Raw genomic sequence first — 22,787 nt, 5'->3', positions numbered from 1 at the left:
ACACACACACACACACACACACACACACACACACACACACACACACACTGATAGTGTCTGTGTATTTAAATCTTTAGGGGGAGAGTTTCGGGGACTGTGTTGTTCAAGTGAATCTGAGAGGAGAGCTGAACCATCAAAGCTGAACTTATTGCTCTTGAATGGTCCTGAATATTAATGTGTGACCCAGAGCTAAACTCCAGACGAGAAACCCTCTGCATGTGCAGCTGTGCACCAGATCAAATGAACAAATGCTGCCCACGCTAGAAAAGAGAACCAATACATATATATATACATCAAGATGCTAAACATTCACCTGTTTTCTACTTAGAGATGATGTATCACTTGTATATAGACTCTTAAGGCACTACTCTATTCTATTTGATTGTATGCTTACACATTTCCATCGACATAACTACACTGTAGCTATGTACGAATGACAATAAAAGCCTTGAATCTTGAATCAAGATAAACTGGCTGGTAAAAAAACATTTGTCTAGAATATCATATGATCCAGGCTTATCAGAGATATATCCAATATGTGCAACCAAAAGCTTCAAAGACATTGCAATACAGAAAAGGCAAAACATAATTTTTGGTAAGGAAAAAAAGCTCAAAATTGACTAGTGTGCACAAAAAAAGTAAAGACATGTTTATTTTTCATCTGGCTTAAACAAGACTTGGTCAAACTGTGGGTGATCTTTACAAACATTTCCGTATGTCATGCATTTTCCATAAGAACAAACAAACATACTTTCTGGGTCAGTGATAAGTATATTTATATTATGCTGACAGAGTGAGAACCATTTTACTTTTTCCTCTGAAATTCAATGTAATCTTTTTCATTTTGGCCGGCAATTTAAAGTCACCCTCAACTCAGAAATTAGTTTTGGGTATTGCTACTACTCAGAACTCCATTGACCTTCACTGTTCAACATGATGTATTGTGCAGAGTTTGACACTAAAAGGCTGTTTTAACATGAATCTGCTGAAGGGGAAACGTCCCTCTGAGCTGTTCTTAAATTACCATTTGACATTACAGCCATGACTCGGAAGTCATTTGAGGTCCGACACACAACTCACACAAGAATGATGTTTATAAATAAATCTGTGCACAAACACTATAAAATATGACTTAGTGCAAGTAAGCAACATCTCTTGTCCTGCAATTAAACGTTTGAAACATCTGCATATTCAAAGATGGATTTTTCCAAGAAGAACAAAGAGTAGCTCTCAAGGTTATCATTGTTATTTATTTTTTAAACCATGTATGAAAATGCTCTGCAATTATCAGAACTCCCACCCATACATAGTTTCCCCCCTAATTATCCAAGCAAAGTATGAAAGCCATTTTGTCACAAGGCACAACCAACAAAGGAAACTTTCACCTAAAAAGCTCAAATTATTATTATTTTGGAATATCATGGCTAAATGTATGTATTTCGTTATTAACAGATGTCTTATTGTGTTGTTAAATACTACAAATATTAAAATAGAAATGCAAAATCATGATTTGTAGTGTAAAAAAACAAGATGGATAAGGATTTAGATTTGGACATATATCTAATATATCCTTTCTCCAGTCCAGTGTTCCTATCCAATCCAGGATTACTACTGCATAGACCCTCTTAGCCTGTACCTCTTCAAGTTAGGAACAAGTGGCAGTCATCCCAATTCTAAAAATAATTCAGTCAATTATGTTCACATATTACCGTTTGACTCAGGTTTGATTCAAAGCCTAAAAAGGAGAGGCTTGGGTAATGACCACAGCCCACAGCCTCCTCCTGCCTATTCAAGCCTTGGAGGAGTCCTCCCACTCCTCTTAAATCCACTACACACAGGATTGAGGATGATTACATCGCCCTGACTGCCTACATTACACCAATCTCACTGATGGATAGATCTCTGCTGTTTGTGAATCAGCTGCTTGAGGAATCAATAATCTATCACTTTCGACTCTTTCTGTGTCTTAATGTGTGTGTGTGTGTGTGTGTGTGTGTGTGTGTGTGTGTGTGTGTGTGTGTGTGTGTGTGTGTGTGTGTGTGTGTGTGTGTGTGTGTGTGTGTGTGTGTGCGCATGTGTGTGTGTGTGTGTGTGTGTGTGTGTGTGTGTGTGTGTGTGTGTGTGTGTGTGTGTGTGTGTGTGTGTGTGTATGTGTCTTAATGTGTGTGTGTGTGTGTGTGTGTGTGTGTGTGTGTGTGTGTGTGTGTGTGTGTGTGTGTGTGTGTGTGTGCGCATGTGTGTGTGTGTGTGTGTGTGTGTGTGTGTGTGTGTATGTGTGTGTATGTGTCTTAATGTGTGTGTGTGTGTGTGTGTGTGTGTGTGTGTGTGTGTGTGTGTGTGTGTGTGTGTGTGTGTGTGTGTGTGTGTGTGTGTGTGTGTGTGTGTGTGTGTAGTCCTCTATAATGAAGTTTAAAATCAGATTAACATTTAAATTAGATCATTTGAATGTATTGTAAGCCTCAAATAGACCCTCTGATGGCAAGAATTGAACTATTTATGTCCCTTTATCAATGGCACTTTGAAGACATTTTGATCAAATTATGATCACCAGCGAGACTCAAAACTCCCAGAATGATAAATATTTAAATGTGAGTTAAACGTATGCAGCTCAGGTGGATCCCCCACAAGTTTCAGCTGAGATAAAAATGTATTTCAGACTCTTGCAACGACCTTTGCAATGCGCACAGTAATTGAATGTGCGGACTCATTAACGAATGGAATATATTTTATCTCCGATTAACCAGCAGGGAGGGAAGATGACAAAGTCTGTTTTGTCCTTTGATTCAGGTGACATTTTTCCCTGTTGTGACACATCACCAATGACAGAATAACGCAGAGAATAAGAACAACAACTAAGCTTATAATTAAATTCATGCGTAATGTAATGGATGAGGGGATAAAAAAGTTCACATAACTGAATTAAATACAGAGATGAAATAAGATGTGATCCTATCCGACACAAACAATAAACTCAAATACCTACAGTACTCTTGGTTCAACTCATCCACACCGTGCGTAAACAGCTGTTGCTCTTACCTATTCTGAGGACTTGAGGGGAGCTCAGACAGAGCTGCAGCGCGAAGAGAAGACAGAAGAAAAGTCTCTTTGGTTCCTCCATTGTGCTTCGGGGAACTCACCGCGGGCATTGACACCATGACAGGAAGGCACGGCCTCTATCCGAGCGCAGAGACACCTGCCGTGCCATCATGCCAGCGCACAGCCCAAGTTTTATTCCCAATGAAATGCTCTCCACTCTGCATCAGGATTTCGCACAGAAGAAACGAAGAAGCATCCACAGCGTGGATCCAAACTTTCCTGTACAAAAATCTATCCAATTCACATATTCTGTGGAAAAACTGTGTGTAAACAGTACTGAGCACGTCCACTTTCACGCACTGGTCCAACGAGGAGGCTGAGCTGAAGGCAGAGAGCCCGCGGAACAGCGATAACACGATGAAGAGGCATTCATTTCCGGTACGAACTTTCAAAATAAAAATAAAAATGGTAGGATACACCTGGGTGGAGAGATTGTAAAGAAACAATACACTTAATTGCATAAAATTCAAGTTATTTTCTCTATCCAAAGAAGTGAAGTTATGTGTGTCGCTGGTATGCTTGTATTTCATAATCATAAAAATACATGGTCTAGCCTTAAGCTTTCCATCATGGCAGTTGAAACCCATACTTTATTCTACTATACAAATTGGGCTGTTTGTACCAAAAGTTGTTGAAATATATATATTTTGTATAATATTATATTTTTTCAATTGAAATACCAGTTTTTACACTGAATAGTCTGATTATCTCTGGATGGTTTGGCTGTATTCGGTATGGATTAAGGAGCAGATGGATTGGCAGCGGCTCTGCACCGGTCCTGATGAGGAGAATAATCTTCAGGTTATGGGCAGATGCCAGATTATCTCTCACTGCAGACAAGGTCTTATCTGAGTAGGTCACTGGAAGCCTTCCCATTCTCATATAACAAATACGGGACAGGGCAACGTTTTTTTTGTACTGATTTAAAAAAAGAAGAAAAAAAGGAGTAAGAGATGTGCTCTAACAGCTGCCCTCAGACTTAAACACATTGTTGTATCTTTAAAGAGAACAATCTCTTCAGGGACTGGTCAGCTTTCTGTCCCCAGAGTCAGAACTAAACATGGAAAAGCAGCGTTTAGTTATTATGCTCCAAATATCTGGAACAAACTCCCAAAACCCTGCAAGTCCGCTGCAACTCTGATTAATTTTAAATCCAGACTGAAGACTTTTCTTTTTGCCACTGCTTTTAATTGAACTATTCATATCTTAGACTGCACTGTAACTTTTATCCATTTATTTTTTCTTTTAATGTTTCTTTAATTATCTTTTCTTTTTAATGACTGATTTTAAATTCCATTTTCTTAATATCTTTCATTTTTTGTAAAGCACTTTGAATTGCCTTGTGTTGAAAGGTGCTATATAAATAAACTTGCTTTGCTTTGCCTTGAATACTTTTTTTTTGTTTCATGTTTTTTATAAATATTTGGAGTAAATGAAAGAGGGATTTGTGTAGCTCGTGACATGTATTTGCTTTTGGGTTTTTGTAGTTTGTTAACTCTGGACGGTTGTGTGATACCGTGACATTTGAAAAAGGCAAAGATTCAAATGGCCAGCTAACTCACATTCTTCATCTCCTCAAGACATTACGTCAGAACTGACATTTGGTTTATCACAATGTCTGTCAACTGTCTCGAAGCCAGCGAGCTCCAGAAAAAAAGCTGCCAACTTCAACCTGGACCTCTGACAAAACAGACAAACTTAATTAACTCAGGAAATGACCATCAGCCTCTCCAGAAGGAGACCTTGGGCAACAGCCCCGGCGCTAAACTGGTCTGAATACTGAGCAGAAGGGGTCTCTGCATGGTGAAGTCGCTGCATCTCAATGTCTGCTAGAGTTACAGAAGACCCTTAAAGGTTAACCATAACCCTTTAAATGCAATAAATGAATATATTTTGAAAAAGACAAAATTCTATAGAAACTGAAGACACTGGATTACCAGATTCATTTAAATTACATTTTGCAATTCAGGATATGTTAAATATTTTTTTGTTAGTACTTTACTGTACATATTTACATTGTAACCTTTAGTTTATACTAAGGAAATATATCTTTTTCATTATTTGACAATCCTCAAATTGAAGGCAAAACAATTCAATACTGGAATTGAGTTTTAAAAGGCACCTGGAATCAATCTTTTTTTGTTCCGAATGGGATTTTCTGATAATCCAAATGAGGCGTTTATGATGTCCGCCAATAATCTAGCTCTGCTTTTTTATCAGGGTTGTTGAAAGAAGGCTTTGTCCATTACCTAAAACAAATAATAAAAAAGGACTTACGAGTTAACTAATGCACCAGCACTTACAAGGGTCTGGCTTATTTCAAGCTTATTTTTAACCTTTATGGTTTAATGCTCTTATTGGAAGTTGCTTTGGATAAAAGCGGCAGCTCAATGTCATCTAATCTAATAATAATGGAAAGCCACCCCTTCAGTCAAGTGTGAACACGACAAATAAAAAGCACATTCAAACAAAACTAAATTTAGAAAATTTATTTTAACATAAAAATGATAATACTCCACAGTTTTATGTACGAACACAGTTTTAAAAGTACAAAGGGAGAAGTCAAAGGGGGTCTCACAGGATTTTGCCTCCAAGGCCAGGTGATTGTACCTCACAGTCTGAACGTCTCTGCTGGGCTCCGTCACCCAGACAGCTAAAACCTAAGAAACCAGCATCGTAATAAAAACACAATAAGAAACATCCAAAGTGTATTATCTACCTCCACTCTCCTCCCACTCTGTATCAGAGTAGCTTTCAGATCCCCCCCCACCCTCCCCCTCACAGTAGGGTATTAAGTGCATGTTCAATACATCCATTAAGGTGCGCATGACTGTTCAGCAATCAGCGTGTTTTGAAGACATAAAGTGAAACAGCACAGCCTGGTGGAGAATGGAAGAAATGCAGGAGAGGACTTAAGTAAGGGTTGATGATAAATGTCATGGATGTGAAGTCTGTCTCTACCAGCTTTTCTGTGGTTGTGATGCTTTCTGACATGACAAAGGTCAAAGAGCTGGAGAGAGAGAAGGAGATGAAGAGATCAGAGGAAAACTGTTTGATTCTCCTTGGAGTCACCAACATGGTTCTGTTGAATAACTCCTTTCAAAACATCAAAGAAAATTCAAGTAAAACAGGATGGTTGGAGGAGTTATAATGCTATTAACCAAGATGTGGAGCATGAGGAGGCCTCAGGGGTGAGAAGATCCAGTATAATGATGACCTTGATGGAGTTCCCAAAATAACAACTGCATTTCATTAGAGCAACAAAATCATAGGCTGGACATTCATGTGAAGGTCACGAGCGACGGCTCTGTCAAGCTTGTTTCTGGCACCAAACACACAAAAGGTGGTTTGTAACACTGGGCAGCTGAGTGTGGTGTAAACATTGAAAGTTACAGTCAAAAAGCAATAATTAAATAAAGATTTCAAAAAGGATATGCTAGGAGACAAAAGTGAGCTTCAAAACATGTTCATAACAAGAGGTTAACGGCACTCTATTGTACTCCTGGCTATACATCAATGTGCAGCTGATATTAAGTTAAAACGTTAAAAAGCACGATAAAGCTAGTTGGATCTCACCATCTTTTTACACAGCAGTCGTTTAGCCAAAAGCACCTGAAGAAAGTTCAGTAACACACAGCCCTTTGAGTGTTAAAATACAAACAGTTTGAGTCAGAAAAATATAACACCCACATTCCTGTGTTGAAAAATAGACATTTTTGGCCAGAAGATCCCGGTTCAGTGATGACGTCTCTTCAGTAATGTGTGCACGGTACATGTGTCTGTGCTCCTGTGTACTGTCGGTGTACAAACACACACTTTGCTTGTTTACGTGAGTGCACATGCAGTGCTGTCTTTTTTCAAACGTTCACATACAATTCCAGAGGTTTATGTGAAGTTTGGGTATCAAGAAACAGTGAGGACCGTGTTTTCTTTTGGGTTCACTTTGAAGCAGTTGGGGATGAGAAGCTCCTCTCGCTCGCTCGGTGGCTCAGCACTTTGGGATTGTCAGAACAAGGGAGATGCAGGAGAGGTGGGAAGAAGGGGGTTGTGTAGCAACACAGGGAGGACTGGGTGAGGTTCAATTCCTCCTATACACGAATACCTCCAAATTCAACATATTTAAAGCTGGTGTTCAACCTTTCCCCCGTGTTCTTGCACTCTTACTTTATGTTAAAAAAAGTTAAATAAACCACCCTTTTGGCTCATTTTCTTCATCTTTCTATTAGTCCCAATCAGAAGACGTCACCGTTGCACCCGTTACCAAAGTCGTCCCGTCGCACCCAGATGACATCATGGTCTTTGTTTGAGGCCCCCTCCACAGAACACTGCTTCAGGGGGGCGAGCGTCAGACCTGGGGTTGAACAGCGGGAGATGGCGACCCCGCAGGACGAGAAAGAGTCTACGGAGCCTGAATTGTCCCGCAGCTTTATCCGTTCTACTTCCTCCTCCTGCATCACGCTCAGCATGACCTCACTTCCTGTCGCCACCCGTCCGTTCAGTTTGTGGCTCGTCATCTCTCCGCCCTGCAGCTCCAGTCTCTCCATCTTACCCTCCAGGTCGGCCGGTTCTGCAGACGCTGCTCGGACAGACTTGCAGTATTCGTCGTCGTCGCTCAAAATGTCCGTCTCCTTCACCATACCCTGGTCCTCATAGCAACCCAGGTCGAACTGCTCCTCCACCCAGCGGTCAGTGTCCTCCCCTTGAGGTTTTTGGATTTGAGGAAGAGCATGCTGGGACATCAATGGGTAGGAGGAGTGGTGGGTGGTCTCTGGGTCAGTGCTGTTGTTGTTGTTGCCATGGCAGATCAGGTCGGTGTCGATGGTGACGCGGTTCCTCACCAGCTTCCTGCGGGGCAGCGTCCGTGATGGAGCTGATTCTGAACCGACAGGAGGAGACATGTTTTACTTTGTGAATATCATGTACTAAACATCGTTGGTCCCCTCTTGTGCTGTGAACTAAAAGCTTTACCTAAGCTTTGTTACCTGCTCTGTTCATGCCGGGACGCGCCCCTTTAAGGGCACACAGGCGCTTCCCTCCAAACGGGACGTACTGCTGGTTGAGAGGCAGAGACTCTGTCTTCAGGAGCTGCCGGCGCTGCTTCTCCCTGAGGATGGAGTGGACTGCTTTCAGGAAGTCCTTCTTACTATCTGGAGAACTGCAGATTGGACAAAAACACAATCACTTAAAGACAACATACTAGAGCAGGGGTGTCCAAACTTTTTTCACCGAGGGCCACATACAGAAAAATATATACGAAGGGCTGGGCCACTCACTGGAGGTATATCGCCTCAAAAGTTCAGGTATAAGTTAGAAGAAAAAAATTAAATTGTTGGCAGCTCATCTACGGAAGAGGATTAGGGCCACATTATTATTATTTTTGGGAGGATTTGAAAAAAATATGTTTTTTTTTTGTTCTGAGAAAAAACGTCAGAATTCTGACTTTAATCTCAGAATTCTGAATTTTTTCTCAGAACAAAAAAAATATATTTTTTGGAGAAAAAAAATTCTGAGATTAAAGTCAGAATTCTGACGTTTTTTTTTCAAATCCTCCCAAAAAAAAAAATCATGTGGCCCTAATCCTCTCCCGTACTCATCCCTCAAAACCGAAGCCTCAGATTGATTATAATAAGGAGAAATAGGAAGGGTGTATTTCAAGCTCGTTATGTAAATTTGTCATTGGGCTTTTTACTTAACTAGTTAGAAAAAGTTTCCAACTTGAATTGACTGAATGTGTTTGAAAAGTGGTCTTACTAACACATGAATACAACTGTGTATATATTTTCACATTCATAGTTAAGAAGTACAATATACTGTAAGACAAGCACAAGTTTCATTCGTGGGCCATATTCCATTATACTGTTTGAATTTGCTGAGGGCCGATTCAAAATGGTCCGCGGGCCGTAGTTACTAGAGAAAAGGTCATTTTGTATTCTATGTTCTGCCTCCAGTTCACATGTTTCCAATGCATGTGTGCATTTTTGGAAAATACTCATTCATACCTGCAGCACAACTGGAAGGTTCTCTCTGGTCTCCCCTCAGATTCAGATCTTATGTGAACTATCTCACAGACCGCTGTTCCCTCAGAGTCTGAGAGGAGGAAGAGGAAAAGACAGATTTATTAAAAGCATTCAGTAAGCAACATCAATTTCTCCCCCTTTAACAACAGGCCATTAGGCAGATAAACGATAACACTTCAGCTGGATCGCCCCAGGGTGATTTAAGTTCCATTGAGGACAGGAATGTAGGGAAGATTGCATGCAGGCCTACTAATAGGTATCCATCTGTTTTATTTAATAGGTTATCATTTATTTTGTTGGAAATAGAAAAAGCAAGTTGACAAAAGAGCCACAGAAGACACGGTCTAGATTGAGTCATTAGAAACAACTTCTGTGTTTTGGGATAAGAGGTCCCTTCACAGGCAAATCATATTCTTTTTTTTTAAATTGTGAAATACTTTTATTTTGATTAGGTCTTGGATTGTGTGTTTTCAGGCAATGAGCAAATCTACTGGGGACAAAAAGCTCAAATCTACTTCAAGCACATTATAAAATACTAATACTCCAACATCTCCCTCTTGAGGACATCATTTAACTTTGATTAATAATACAGACTGAATGATGTGTAACACATGAATCTATCTAAAATCCCTTCAGAGGTTTCCTCACTGATCAGACATTCATCATGGAGGCGCCTGGCTGACTGAAAGTATCAGGTCAGAGTCTCCACATGGCGGCTCGAAATGTTTTGTCTTTCTATTTCAATCTTCGTGTAATACATATTTCAGAGATAGAATAAATACAAAGGTATTTGATTTTACAGCTTATCTATTCCGATCATGAAAAATCGGGTGAGTGAGACAATACTTATTTTTTGTATACCAAAATGAATGTAGTCGTTTTCTAGAAGTCAACTAGGAGGATTTTGTGTGTAAAAAGAACTATGAGATTGACCCTTCACTCAACTAGAACTGACCCCAACAGCAATCCTAATTTCTGTGATTCCTCACATTTCTGAAAACCAGAAGAATGGGGACAAAAGATGAAAAATATAATTGACTGCATGTTACTGTATTTAAAAATACATACTTGAAAGAGCACGGTGTTGAAGAGAGTCCGTTGCAATCATGTGACGGAACCGGAAAGGGTCTTTGTCGTCACTCACAGACGCTCGGTGAGATCCACCCTGAGAAATACACACTGGGTAAATGTCTAATACAGAACCACTGCAATACGTCAACATGACAGCAGAGAGCAGCAGAGAGCAGCAGAGAGCAACGACAGAATGGTGGTGAAACATAATCTGTATTCAAGTCCGATAAGAACCCTCATTCAGTCTACTGTCCATTTATGAAATACATAAACGTCCGTAATTTATTTTGCGATCGCGGAAAAAAAAAAAAGCGATTCAAAAAGCACTTCAGGGAAAGCCCAGAGTCCCAATCTGCACGGTAGTGTTTCCCCGACTAGATTAATCATCAGAAAATGGGAAAATACTTACAATTTTCCTCCTGTGCTTGGAGCTGTCTTTGTACACAAATACAACCGCTGTTTTGAACACTAAATGAAGACAAGGGAGAGATGGGAACCATTAGAAGGGTCAGCATTCACACATTATATCCCCAAGTTAACTACAGTGACAACTTGACGCAGCATATAAAATGGACACTTTCACATGTTTGCATATTTCGAGGAAGAATAGCCTCAAACTGGTGGCACGCTTCAGCGATCAGCAGCAGAAACTATGAAATTGGACCAAAGTCAAGAGATTGCATGCACGAAGCAACGCCTTCCACTCACTAACGCCTTGCCAGGAAAAGCTCTTATAGCATGTAGATGTCACATTAGAGCCAAACGTGTCTGAGCTACGTAACATTTTTAGGCAAAAGGCACTCCTGGGTGTGTGAGAATACCATGTCACCCCTTTAATGTAAGGATTACACTCTGGGTTTTCCTATTACCAAAGTGTGTTTCCTCACCATCAGAAATAGCACCGAGTGGCACACTATGCATGGTAGTGTTCAGTAGGATACAGTTAAGTGGTTCATGCTAGCACGTTTTAAGATACAGTGTGCAGTGTTTCTCCAGAACACAGAAGAGTTGCATTGCTCTTTTTTTTCTGCTGAGAAAAGTGTGAATGCATGTATATGGAAAATGTGTTTATTCATCTAAAAGAATAAATCCCACACTGTTTTAATAGTTAATACACGAGGATGAGCGCCTTACAGATCATCCGCCCGTGTGATCCTGTGCATGTGAGAGGATTTCTAGTTATATAATGTGCTGACCAATACAAAGCTGATGTCATCATTTATTTTGTAAATACTTATATTGAAGAGCTATCTTTAAAATGAACACCAACATAAGTAAAAAAGTGTCCTCTACGCTGTGAAACAACTTAAAGCCCCTGTCACACTGTCCCGAAATGTACACCCGATGGACAAACGAATATTGAATTGTGAATTTTGCACGAAGATGGCCCCGAACCACACACGAAGGCAACATTTACATTACATTTAAGACATACAACTGCAACGAAAGTAACACAAACAATTATGTTAAAGTATTATGATACTGTACTGATATATTCAGACTTTGTTCTTTACTTTCTCCGTCTTTATATGTAGAAGATATTACGTTTTCTCCGTCATGTTGTTTCCATAGCAACAACAACTTCCTGTGAACTTGCCTTCAAAATAATATATGATATCCTTTTCAGTTTCACAGAACACAAATTGGGTTATTTACATAATATGTCTACATGATTTTGTTGTGCAATTAACAACCAGATGGACACACGATAAAGGAAATGTTCAAATTCGGCTCTGATCGTAGCAACATCGGGCCATTCGTGAGGGCATCTTAAGCCTTCGTATGACCGCCGGTGGAGTTTGTCAGGCTCCGGCAGCAACTTCGTGAGCGCTAGCAAAATCTTTAGCATGCCAAAAGATTGCCGAAGGACCTTGTGAAGGTTCATTTTCGTGTTGAATTCGTGTTTCAATTTTGCCCTTCGTAAGGCCATCGTTAGGGCATCTTGTTATCATCGGTGCCATCGGCCATTCGCCCCGATCAGAGTGAGGGTGAATGCCCGATGGCACCGATGATAACACGAAGATGACACGATTTGACAAGATGCCCTCACGAGTGCCTTACGAAGTTGCTGCCGGAGCCTGAGAAACTCCACCGGCGGTCATACGATGGCTTAAGATGCCCTCACGAATGGCCCGATGTTGCTACGTCAGAGCCGAATTTGAACATTTCCTTTATCGTGTGTCCATCTGGTGTCAATTCCGGGACAGTGTGACAGGGGCTTAACCCAATGCTTATATTTTGCATTTGGTATATCCTGTTATTACATTTGACATATAGGATTGACCCCAAGGATGTATCATTTGATTGCATTGGATACAGTGAAGTACATCTAACAACACATAAATATTCATTAGTTGTGGTAGATGTGTGTCTTGTGCTGTTTAGACAACTGAAGAAATTATACTATAGATAAATCCTAATCATTTCCGCAATATTATCCTAAGTCCACATGAAGCCTTACCAAAAGCAGCCAAATCGGGGTCCTTTTTGCTCTTGGTCAAGGAGGATGGAGGGTTGATCCACACCACCGTAGAATGAAGCAAAAGATCCCCCATGGAGAGGTCCGCCACCTGAGATAAGTCAAACATGAATTTAAGTCATTTAATAATATTTTGGATTGAATATGGATCACCATGAATAAAATAGGCTTTATCATGTTCACCTCTTTTCTATGCGCAGTCTGTTCGTTGATCAGCTGATCGAAAACAGCTCCGTACTCCTCGTGAAGCTTTTGCATCTCATTGATGTGACTGGCAACTTTGTTCATGGCCTTCATTGCAACTGAACGGGACAAACATTAATCATCATTGTTAGAAAAATATCACTTGGCTTGGTCTTCAAAATCAGGATACATGTATTTATTATCCTTGCAAGAATGGAAGAAGTCATCACATACAGAGCTGCATGGGACAAATAGTTCCCTGAATAGTGTCCTTCACATGCTGATAGTGTGTTTCAGTCACAAGATGCAGAATACCGGTTCAAAGCAGTATTCAATGTTTAGTTCAGATTAGCTAAGGCCTGTGTAAGCAATACACATGACAGTCATATGTCTATCTCCATAGAGGCTGAATCGTCCTGATGCTCTTCTAGTTAATCATACATCCCGTTACGTACACAGCTACGTAGGGCCTTTGTTATCATGTGCTACTCTGATATTGGAAGAGTACATTCAGTTTTTTGCCAACAATCATCAATCTCTATCTACTTCCAAGTGAGTATTAAACAAAGACACTGGCTTACCGTCCAGGTGGTAGTGCTCCTCGCTGTCGGGGTCCGTGAGAGAGTAGAGCTCTCTGAGCAGCAGCGGGTACTTCAGGACCCTCTGGATGGGTTTGATCAGGTAAGACTCCAGAGTGGACGAGTGTTGCTGTCGGGGGTTTCTCTCAGCCAGGAAAGCTTTGAAATCTGGGTCTGTCTTTGCTGGAGGAGCAGAGATATGAGCATTAGGCATTTTGTAAAAGGAGGCAAAGAAACACAAACAGGAAGCTGCATCGAAAATATATCCTTTATAACTGCAAATAACTTGCATCTTAAAAAGGTCCTCTGTCATACTGTTTTTCATCAATATATTATAGGTCTCAGATTTATACAAAACATGTCTCTGAAGTGTTTGGCTCCAAATACCAAGCACATCATTGCAGCATTACCCATAATCCCCTCTGTTTCAGCCCTGTTTCAAAAGTGCTGATTCTCTTGCTGTTACTTTAGATGAAAATAAGGAGCCCCTCCCCACGCCCCTCTGAGAGAGATTTGGTTAAAAATAACACAATGGTGCTCTAGGAGGAGATTCAGGTGATAAGGGGGGGGGGGGTTACCTTGGTTGCTGATTGGCTAATGGTTACACAAGCCAAAACATCGTTATGACATCACAAAGTGGCCCAAATCTGATCAGCTCATTTTCAGACAGGTTTTTATATAAATGGATCAGGACAAAGAGAGAGAGAATCTTTTTTCCTGAAACTTTCAGAATCTCTTTCCACAGAGGGGACACATGTTGATGTAGAAAAGACGTGAAAAAGTGGAATTTGCGTAATAGGTGACCTTTAAGATGAAAGACTGTGTGTGTCATTCAAGTGAACTATCAGGAAGTGCGGAAGTAAACTTTACTTTCCAAGCCACTCAATGGTGTGATGAGTAAGTCTGTAAAGGTTAGGCCTCAATGTGTGCTGAGACTAGTTGCAGCTCGCCCTCTGTACTGCACTTTTCTGTACTTTTTAACTGAAAGGAACATTGGGTGGCTCCCTGCGTCTCACCAGTCAAGAATGTGTGCATGTTTCACCTTTAGCCAGCACCTTTGGGACCTTTGTGTGGCTGGCACAGAAGGCGCTGTAGATCTTGAAGCGATCGGCGTAATACAGGAAGGAACCCCCCAAGGAGAAGAGCACTTTCTGTATAAACAAACAAGCATGTCGTGCTATCAACATTGAAATACGATTGCAAATGAGCACACGTCTCAACTCTGTTTGATCCCTTCAAAAGAGTATGAGGAGGAGTCCCCCAGCAGTAAAATTCTTAATGTTCACTGCTGATCCAGAACAAATGGAGGAAGGGCGAACACGTCTGTACAACTGCAATAACACTGAGCCAAATATCTTGAAGCGGCACCTTTTTGAAGCAACCCTTAAGTGTGATAACATTAGAGAAATCCTTCCCCACCTTAAAATGCTCCACTCTTTCCAGTCGGTCCAGATCTGGCACCAGTCTGATCCCATCTTCCAGCGTCCGGAGAAACTCCACCTGGAACTCCACCATCTCCCCGAGGTTACCGAACAAAACGTCCAGCTGCAACAACACACAAAGCATCATTCACAAGGTTGCTACGAACTCCAGATGTTTCATATTTAGGGGGATTTATGACAGCTTTTAATAAACAGTTGATTTTTGGATTATGTAGATGAGGGGGAAATTACCTCATCCTGGGTAAGGAAGCTCTCTTTCTGCAAAGGTGTCAAGTAGCACTCTATAAGACAGTTCAGGTCCTGAAAAGACAAAAGATAAGAACACGATGGGCCTCTGATGAGATGTTCAAGGAGGAATGGGGAAGGGCATGCGGGGGGGGGTGTCTGTTCATGTGAAGGCTGTTTCATGTGGAGTCATTATGGAGGTATTTAAAGAACAGAAACGAATCAGTTCTCACAGGCAGGAACAAAACCAACCATGGCACAAAAGGTATGTCAAAGTTCTGAACACGTTAACAAAAGAAATGTTCTTTTACTCACTTTGACATAGGTTTTCTCCGTCTCCACCAGTTCATTGATGACCTTGCGGAGTTTGTCTGCGTGGGAGAGCTGTCTCTGGGTGGCAGCGGGGGGTAAAGCCGTCACGGGGCTCGGGGACAGGGACGACGAAGACGACGACGAGGACGACGACATAGGGCACTCCAGTGGATTCATGTCATGGAGACTGCGGCAGAAAGCAGTGACCTGCCCTGTGCTCTGTAAAGAGAGAGACAAAAGTCAAATGTTACATTCTTAGGATTTCTTTAGGGCTCATTTTATGTTGGATTACGCTGCGATTAGTGAATATTTGACATGTTAAAACGTGTTAGATCTCCTGAGTGTTAATGAAAACATAAAATATATCCTGTATGGGATTTGGACACATGTAAAGTTTAATACAAAAAAAAGAATAAAACGTACTGGGCACTAATGTTCACACATATAAATAAGCACCAACAACAACACATACAGTTCATACTTGCTATAACAACAACCTGTATATCAAATACCATGCACGATCAGACCTGCAAGGCCCAACTGGTACAGCTGTACGTTTAATGAAAACAATTAAATAGGGGACTTTTCCCTCTGCCTCTCTCTGGCTCTGTAGACCACTATTAGTAGATTTGCATTCCCCCTTAAAGCTAAAACGTTTCTTATCGAGTAATAGACTCTGAGCTGTTTTTCCAGAAGTTGTTGACCTTCACTTTGCAGACGCATCATTTTCCGCTCTGATACGCAAACTGAAACCCACGCACAAACATAAATAGTTAGGATCTGGAGGTTCTGTCCTCATCTAGCGGCTTCTTTCATAGTCCCAAGGCTGCGAAGTTCAATGCAACAGAGCGTAGGCACCAGAGAACGAAAACTAATTGAAAGTTAAATATGAAAAGCACTGTGAGCAATACAGCAAGACCTATTTCTAAAATACCAACAACAGTTATCAATGTTTTCAACTACGGCAACCTCATTTCATAATTACCTTCAAACGATCACAATGTCCACTACATCTTGAATTATATAAAATATTGGTCAATCTGTGGTTTCATGATTTTTTTTAGGGGCCAAGTGCAGACAGGCTGTTGCTAGGATTGTGAGGTCTGTTGAAACAGCGTGTGTATCATTCACCATCCATACTCAGCCAATCCTAGTCGATTTAATAAATAAGAAAATATATTCTCCTTGAAATGTTTGGGAATTAATGATGACTCATACGCCATGTCTTTTATTATAGCTTTTGTCTTAGACCAACACTGAAACTCCTAATTTTCACCTGAACAAAACTCCTTTCATAAAACAATCCTTTAAAGAAATGATAAACTGTGATTTGGTAAAGCAGGACAATTATTAGTCATTTGACATTTCAGACTAACGCAATAAAAGCATCACAGACTGGTACGACTGGATACAGTCAGACACTGCAGAGGAACAGTAGTTTGTACAGGTGATGCAATCTGTAGCTTCAGAAAACACAGAGCAGTTTGGTGGTATTCTACTTCAACCTGCCAGCCCATCAGTGTAATTTAACTATCTTTGCGAGTGTATTTCACACAAACATCCCTAGAATGTGTGTAGTCAGCGAAAGTGTTTATTTGTGGTTATCTGTAACAACACACTGCGCCTGCTTGTGTGTTTGTAATGGCTGATACACAGACAGCTGGTGAGCAGGGGGACATGGCTTGTCTTTTCTGATTCCATGGCTTGTCACCGGTTTAGCTTCAATGACAACACAATTTTCCATTGTGGTATTCAAACCAGCTTCGCAACGCTGACACACACACACCCACACACCCATACACACACACCCATACACACACCCACATGGTTTGACAGACCTGCTGATACTGAAATTCTTCCCATCAGGTCAAGCTCTCTCAGTAATGAGTAGAAACCCACAACACTCAATAAACCAAAAGTATCTAAAGCAACTACAATAACAATCCTCTGGTTTAGTCCTTGTTGATAATCAAGTCATCTAGCCACCTTGTTGGCATCAGTCACAGGTTAGTCAGCATCCAAAGAAGTATCTGTATTGCAGACAATTAAAGATGTCCTCCTTAAAAACAAACACCCTGCTTTTAATTGAGTCTGAAATTGATACAGGGACTAACCAGAAACACTGCCTACGGAAAGGATCAAACACAAAAACAGAGCAATGCCATCGCAGTCCTGCCACTTGTAAGCTCGGTCTTGCCCTTGACAGCCAGAGGAATTAGTGACAGCCGAGTGACAGATGGAGCAGAGAGACTCACAGAGGGTGCATACTAGTGCTTTACCATCGCTACTAATTAAGAAGTGATGACAACTTTCTAATCCAATAAAAAAGGGCAGCAGAAAAACCAAACAGTCAGTAATTAGAATTTTACGGATTAAATTCAAGATAAGCAATGCTCAAGTATCATTCACTGCATTCAATATTTCAAATCAACTTAACCCAAAATGCCAATTGTTAGATTTTCAGCACAATGATTATTGAAACAAAGAATAATATTTATTTATAAATTCCACTGAGATATAAACAGGATAATAAGATAAAGCCTGAACACTAAAGTCCATGCCATCACAATGGGTGATCAGTCAAAACTCTGACATTCATTATTCCTGCTGGGAGTGAACCTCAAGCCTCAGCACTGTTGGCCCCATCCTAATCAGTGACCTCTGCAGGATCATATCCACAACACAAGCATCCACAGACAAACACACACACAAGCATCCACACACACGCATCCACAAACATCCACACACACAGACCGACACACACACGCACACACACACAAACATCCACACACACAAGCATCCACACACACGCATCCACAAACATCCACACACACACAGACAGACACAAGCATCCACACACACACACACACATCCACACACACACAAGCATCCACACACACACACACACACACACACACACACACACACATCCACATCCACACAACCATCCACACACACACAGACAGACACAAACATCCACACACACACAGACAGACACAAGCATCCACACACACACACACATCCACACAAGCATCCACACACACACAAGCATCCACACAAGCATCCACACACACACACACACATCCACAGACACACACACACAAGCATCCACACACACACACAAGCATCCACACACACATCCACACACACACACACACAAGCATACACACAAGAATCCACACACACAAGCATCCACACACACACACACACACACAAGAATCCACACACACACACATAAGCATCCACACACACACCGAGGCTCACCAGCTGTAACATATCATAGACGGATTCTGTCGAGCGTCCGGAGTTCCTGCTCTTCTTAAAAGCCGACATGCTGGCAGGTCAGACAGAGTTCAACAAAAAGTCGGTTGTCCGTTCCTGTCCTGATTTTCCTTTCCAGGAAGCTTTGATTCCTCAGTGCCAGGAGGATTAGTTTCTACAGCATCTTCCTCCAAAACGTACGACTGATACTACAGTGCAGGATGTGTTGGTCTTCAACGTGTCCAAACAAACTGACTAAAACTGTAAGAGTAAATACTTTGCTAATCAACACTCATTACTGCTGTTGAAAAAATCTATAATGTGGCAGCGAAACAAAATAGGTCCAAACAGATTGAAGCGCTCTCATGTCACCTTATCCTAAAAGCATCCTATCAGTCTCTTTCTCAAATCCTCTGCATGCTCCCCTGTCTTCTACTTCTGTCCAGATGTTTGCAAGCATCCTCAACAGCAAAGGGAGAATACTACATTAGATAACGAGATCAAACATTACGTCGTCGCGAGGGACAGAAGAAGAGAGGGGAGGAGAAAGGAGGGAGGAGAGAAAGGGAGGTGAAATAACAGTGGGTGGTGAGAGCCAAACACAGGGACACAGGGACACAGGGACGGCACGTAAAGACAACAGGTATCTCCCTTTCATCGCAACTCAGAAAGACATGTCCCCACACTTTGGGAAAGGACAGCCGCGTTGTTAAACACAGATTATGTATTAGCTCTCATCTTTCAAAATGAGCCTCTGAAAGCATCCACTCAAGCAAGATTACACAATCGAAAGGAATCAATTTAAAATGAAAACATACCCAGCAAAATAAGAATCGCCATGAAGCGCCACACATGTCTTCCTTGTAGGTAAATCAGCTTGAGGTATTTTCTATAAATGATATGTCAGACGGGATCTTCAAGTTCTCACACCTTAATTTATTGCATCAGGCTTCAAATACACCGCCCTTGACAATTTAATTATGGGTTAGCAGCATACCACAAGAGCTGCTCACTTTGAGCGATAAGAGTTTTGTAATACTTGTGGGATTAAGACACTTTCTTAACAGTCAAGTTCTGGAGCAGAGATAAGAAAAGGTAACGGCTTTTGAATACAAGCGAAGGTCAATGGTTTTTTTTACAGGAACACTGAATGAAATGTGCACTTTTTGCTCAAAACCTCAGTTGAAATAGATCTTTAAAAACGATCGTTACTGTAAAAAAAAAATGTAAGCATACATAACTTTTTGTCAAATGCAAGCGAGGTTTCAATAACACACACATGTAGTCTGATGAATCAGCAAAAGAGTAGGCTACGAGTGAACACAAACACCTACAAACATGCACGTAAATAAGCGTGTACATAAAAGAGATCCCCGGCAGCAATACCTTTTATCTAGTCAGTCCAACACAGGCATTTCCTAATCCCGAGGCGAATCTTTATTCTTTTACAAAATATACTAAATCATAGACCCACCCTAAAGAACAGAGAGAGGGAGGAGCAGGGAGGCAAGCCCCAACCTGCTCCGTCAACCGTCAGCTGAAACCACGTAAAGTGAGAGCCGGGATAAAAACAGATTACACATGTCCACATAACCTGGCATACACACACACTTGTACACACTTTGGGTATTGTTCCTTGCAGTATTACATTGTAGGAATATAGCAATTTCGATGGCATGCACTCATACTCAAGAGCAGGCATGTACTTGTCAATGTCAGTGAACACAGAGAGGGGGAGGGGAGGAAGGGGGAGTCTTGAAGTTCAGTTTCATCTGAAATAAGGGAAACATGCAAATCTATAAATCCCTGCGAGGAATGATGGGATCAAGCCATGACAGAGAGACTTTAATCATTTAATCTGAAGTGAAAGGATGATTATGTTATGACACGAGTCTTCACAAATCTATGCATAAAAGATTTGAAAGCAGTGCAGACTGTATGCTTCCTGCTCAGGGAAGTTATGAGAGTGAAGCAAATGTGAATATGAAATGCAAGGAGTTTCTGTCTGTACTTAAAACAGTTGTGACAGCCGTGCATGCATACAGTAACAGCACATCATTTTTATTTTCACTTATGATGTGCCATTCAAATCTGGAAAATGTCTGAGAACTGAACAAATCCATTCAATGCGAGTAAACACACTTTATTAATGTTCATTTCGATCTTTGTTTGGTTATGTGCTCAGAATAAGAAACACTATTCTTGTGTTGCAGGCTCATGAATCAGCACAGTGCGCCCTCTAGTGGAAAACTATGAAATGACAGCAACAACTGGCAGAAAGATGTTACGCCTGAGGAAGAGGCAAATAAACAGGCTATTTAAAAATATGCATAAAATTAGAGATGTATTTAATTTATCTAGGAGAAGTCAGTCACTACTTAAAACAAATGCACTGCATGCACGGAGCAATTTAAACTGAATTATACCATCAGGAGTCAATCAAAACATAGATGATGAACACTACCCCCCACCCTTCATACAGTCAAAAGTGCTTTTCCCCATTTCAGATCCCCCTGAGCAAAACTGATAGAGGTTTGTAAATTATAACCAGCACTTGTCAGTGAGGCTGACTACACCTTGGAGAACACGAGCAATCACCGTCATCTCTATTATCACAAGCAATCACTGTTTTATACCGCCGTTGGTTGATCATATTGACGAGGTTGCTCTGCGCTTTGTCTAAAATAATGAACCCCCCCCCGTTTCCTCCGGCTAGCCAGACACTCATTTGTCTCCACTAAATGATGTGAAACACTGCCGAGAATGAAGTAATTAGAGTGTGGGATAATTAAAATTGTCCCACTTTGCCTCGTTTTCCCTCAGTCTTGCCACCATGTGACCGCAGGCAGCGGGTGAAATGAGGTGAGACGCAATCTTCAGCCCTTTAGAGGCGTCACAAAGAGAAGAGTGGGGGAAATAAATTGTGATCAACATGAGCGAAAAAAGGGGGGAAACATTTTTAGGAAGATAAATAACATGGTTTGGAAAAGTTTCTAGGGAGTCTGTGGCAAGTTGGGTCCAAGTGCCTCAGGCTCAGGTCAGGGCCCGCAGGAGGCGTGTGGAGCGGAGCGGTTTAAAAACAGACAGCAGCCTCATGTTGTTTATGGAAAGGAGCAGCGGGAGGTTAGTGAGGAGGAAGAGGAGGAGGAGGAGGAAGAGGAGGAGGAGGGAAAACAAGGACAGGGAGTCACAGGGAAACTTGAAGGACAAGAGAAAAGAAAAAGCATTCAAAACAACGATAATGAGACAGGATGATCAGAAAGGACAAAGAAAGATCACTGAGCTGTCAAATCTGAAACAGGACACGGTAACGTCGTTGATCTCAGTTATTGGGACAAAATATATGACGATAAATCCAAGGACGAACAAAGGAAAGAGAAAAAAGGAGGATGACAAAACAAGAGTAAATCAGACAACAGATGGAAATTAGGGGAAAACAGACAGCACATTGGAGCAGGAGGTTTTCCTTTGCTTTCCCTTTGTATGTGTAACAACAACATCTGATAATAAACCACGACTAAGCATTAAACACCAAGGGACGACATCACAAGGTAAAAACAATCTGTTTCTCAAGCTTTCTTAAATAACAGGTTGGACTCAGTGGGATGCTACTTCCTCAGCTAACCTATTTATTGATCAAAAAAACAATCGTTGGATTTTGTGCTGGCTGAAGATTTGAAGCCTTCTCTCATTTGCATACTCAAGTGTGCCCTCATCTACATGGTAAGAAGAAGCTTTAATGAGCCTCCTTCACTGTAGAAAAAACAACAGACAGCTATGGCACTGGAAACATTGCATAACATTTTGAAACATTAAAATGATTCAACTGCACACGTTGCAAAATGTGTTATGTAAAGATTGCATACTGCTTTTTTTTGTTTTATGCCGTTGTTTTGTTTGGATGAATTTAAATGGATTCCCTCTTGCATGTTTGTTACACTCTGAGACTGTTGAGTTAAACAAGTTTGGGACAGCTGGATATTCTCCTCACATCAAAGGCGCAAAGTGAAAGTAAAACCAACCTCGCGTTTCCATCCAGCCCTATCTGTTGGGATATCTCATCTTTTCAAACTCCCAACGAATAATGGCACATTGAAGTCGCAGAACTGCGACTGTCCAACAG

At 41.1% G+C, this 22,787-nt stretch overlaps 2 protein-coding genes across 6 annotated transcripts in view; both read right to left on the bottom strand.

The window, feature by feature from the left end:
* Positions 1-3,412, bottom strand: part of grik1a (glutamate receptor, ionotropic, kainate 1a) — a 32,965-nt gene extending 29,553 nt beyond the window's left edge. For all 4 annotated transcript variants that reach the window (XM_079651699.1, XM_079651701.1, XM_079651700.1 and 1 more), the window contains exon 1: positions 3,037-3,412. In XM_079651699.1, coding sequence (XP_079507825.1) covers positions 3,037-3,118 — 82 coding nt within the window. In that variant the 5' untranslated portion in view covers positions 3,119-3,412. The remainder of the gene's footprint in view (positions 1-3,036) is intronic.
* A 2,158-nt stretch (positions 3,413-5,570) lies between these two features.
* Positions 5,571-22,787, bottom strand: part of tiam1a (TIAM Rac1 associated GEF 1a) — a 64,124-nt gene continuing 46,907 nt past the window's right edge. Inside the window, exons 18-29 of one of the 2 annotated variants that reach the window (XM_079649850.1) lie at positions 15,407-15,622; positions 15,098-15,166; positions 14,844-14,969; positions 14,467-14,575; positions 13,428-13,607; positions 12,847-12,965; positions 12,646-12,754; positions 10,594-10,652; positions 10,182-10,278; positions 9,096-9,183; positions 8,079-8,251; positions 5,571-7,972 (exon numbers count right to left, since the gene is read on the bottom strand). In XM_079649850.1, the coding sequence (XP_079505976.1) occupies positions 7,329-7,972; positions 8,079-8,251; positions 9,096-9,183; positions 10,182-10,278; positions 10,594-10,652; positions 12,646-12,754; positions 12,847-12,965; positions 13,428-13,607; positions 14,467-14,575; positions 14,844-14,969; positions 15,098-15,166; positions 15,407-15,622 (1,989 nt within the window). In that variant the 3' untranslated portion in view covers positions 5,571-7,328. Of the gene's footprint in view, positions 7,973-8,064; positions 8,252-9,095; positions 9,184-10,181; positions 10,279-10,593; positions 10,653-12,645; positions 12,755-12,846; positions 12,966-13,427; positions 13,608-14,466; positions 14,576-14,843; positions 14,970-15,097; positions 15,167-15,406; positions 15,623-22,787 lie in introns of both variants that reach the window. The other variant, XM_079649851.1, reaches the window with a different exon arrangement.

Source organism: Notothenia rossii, assembly GCF_949606895.1.
Source record: "Notothenia rossii genome assembly, chromosome: 9".
NCBI classification, from domain to species: Eukaryota; Metazoa; Chordata; class Actinopteri; order Perciformes; family Nototheniidae; genus Notothenia; species Notothenia rossii.
The sequence above is the reverse complement of the archived record's forward strand: the minus strand, read 5'-3'. Positions and strand labels throughout refer to the sequence as shown.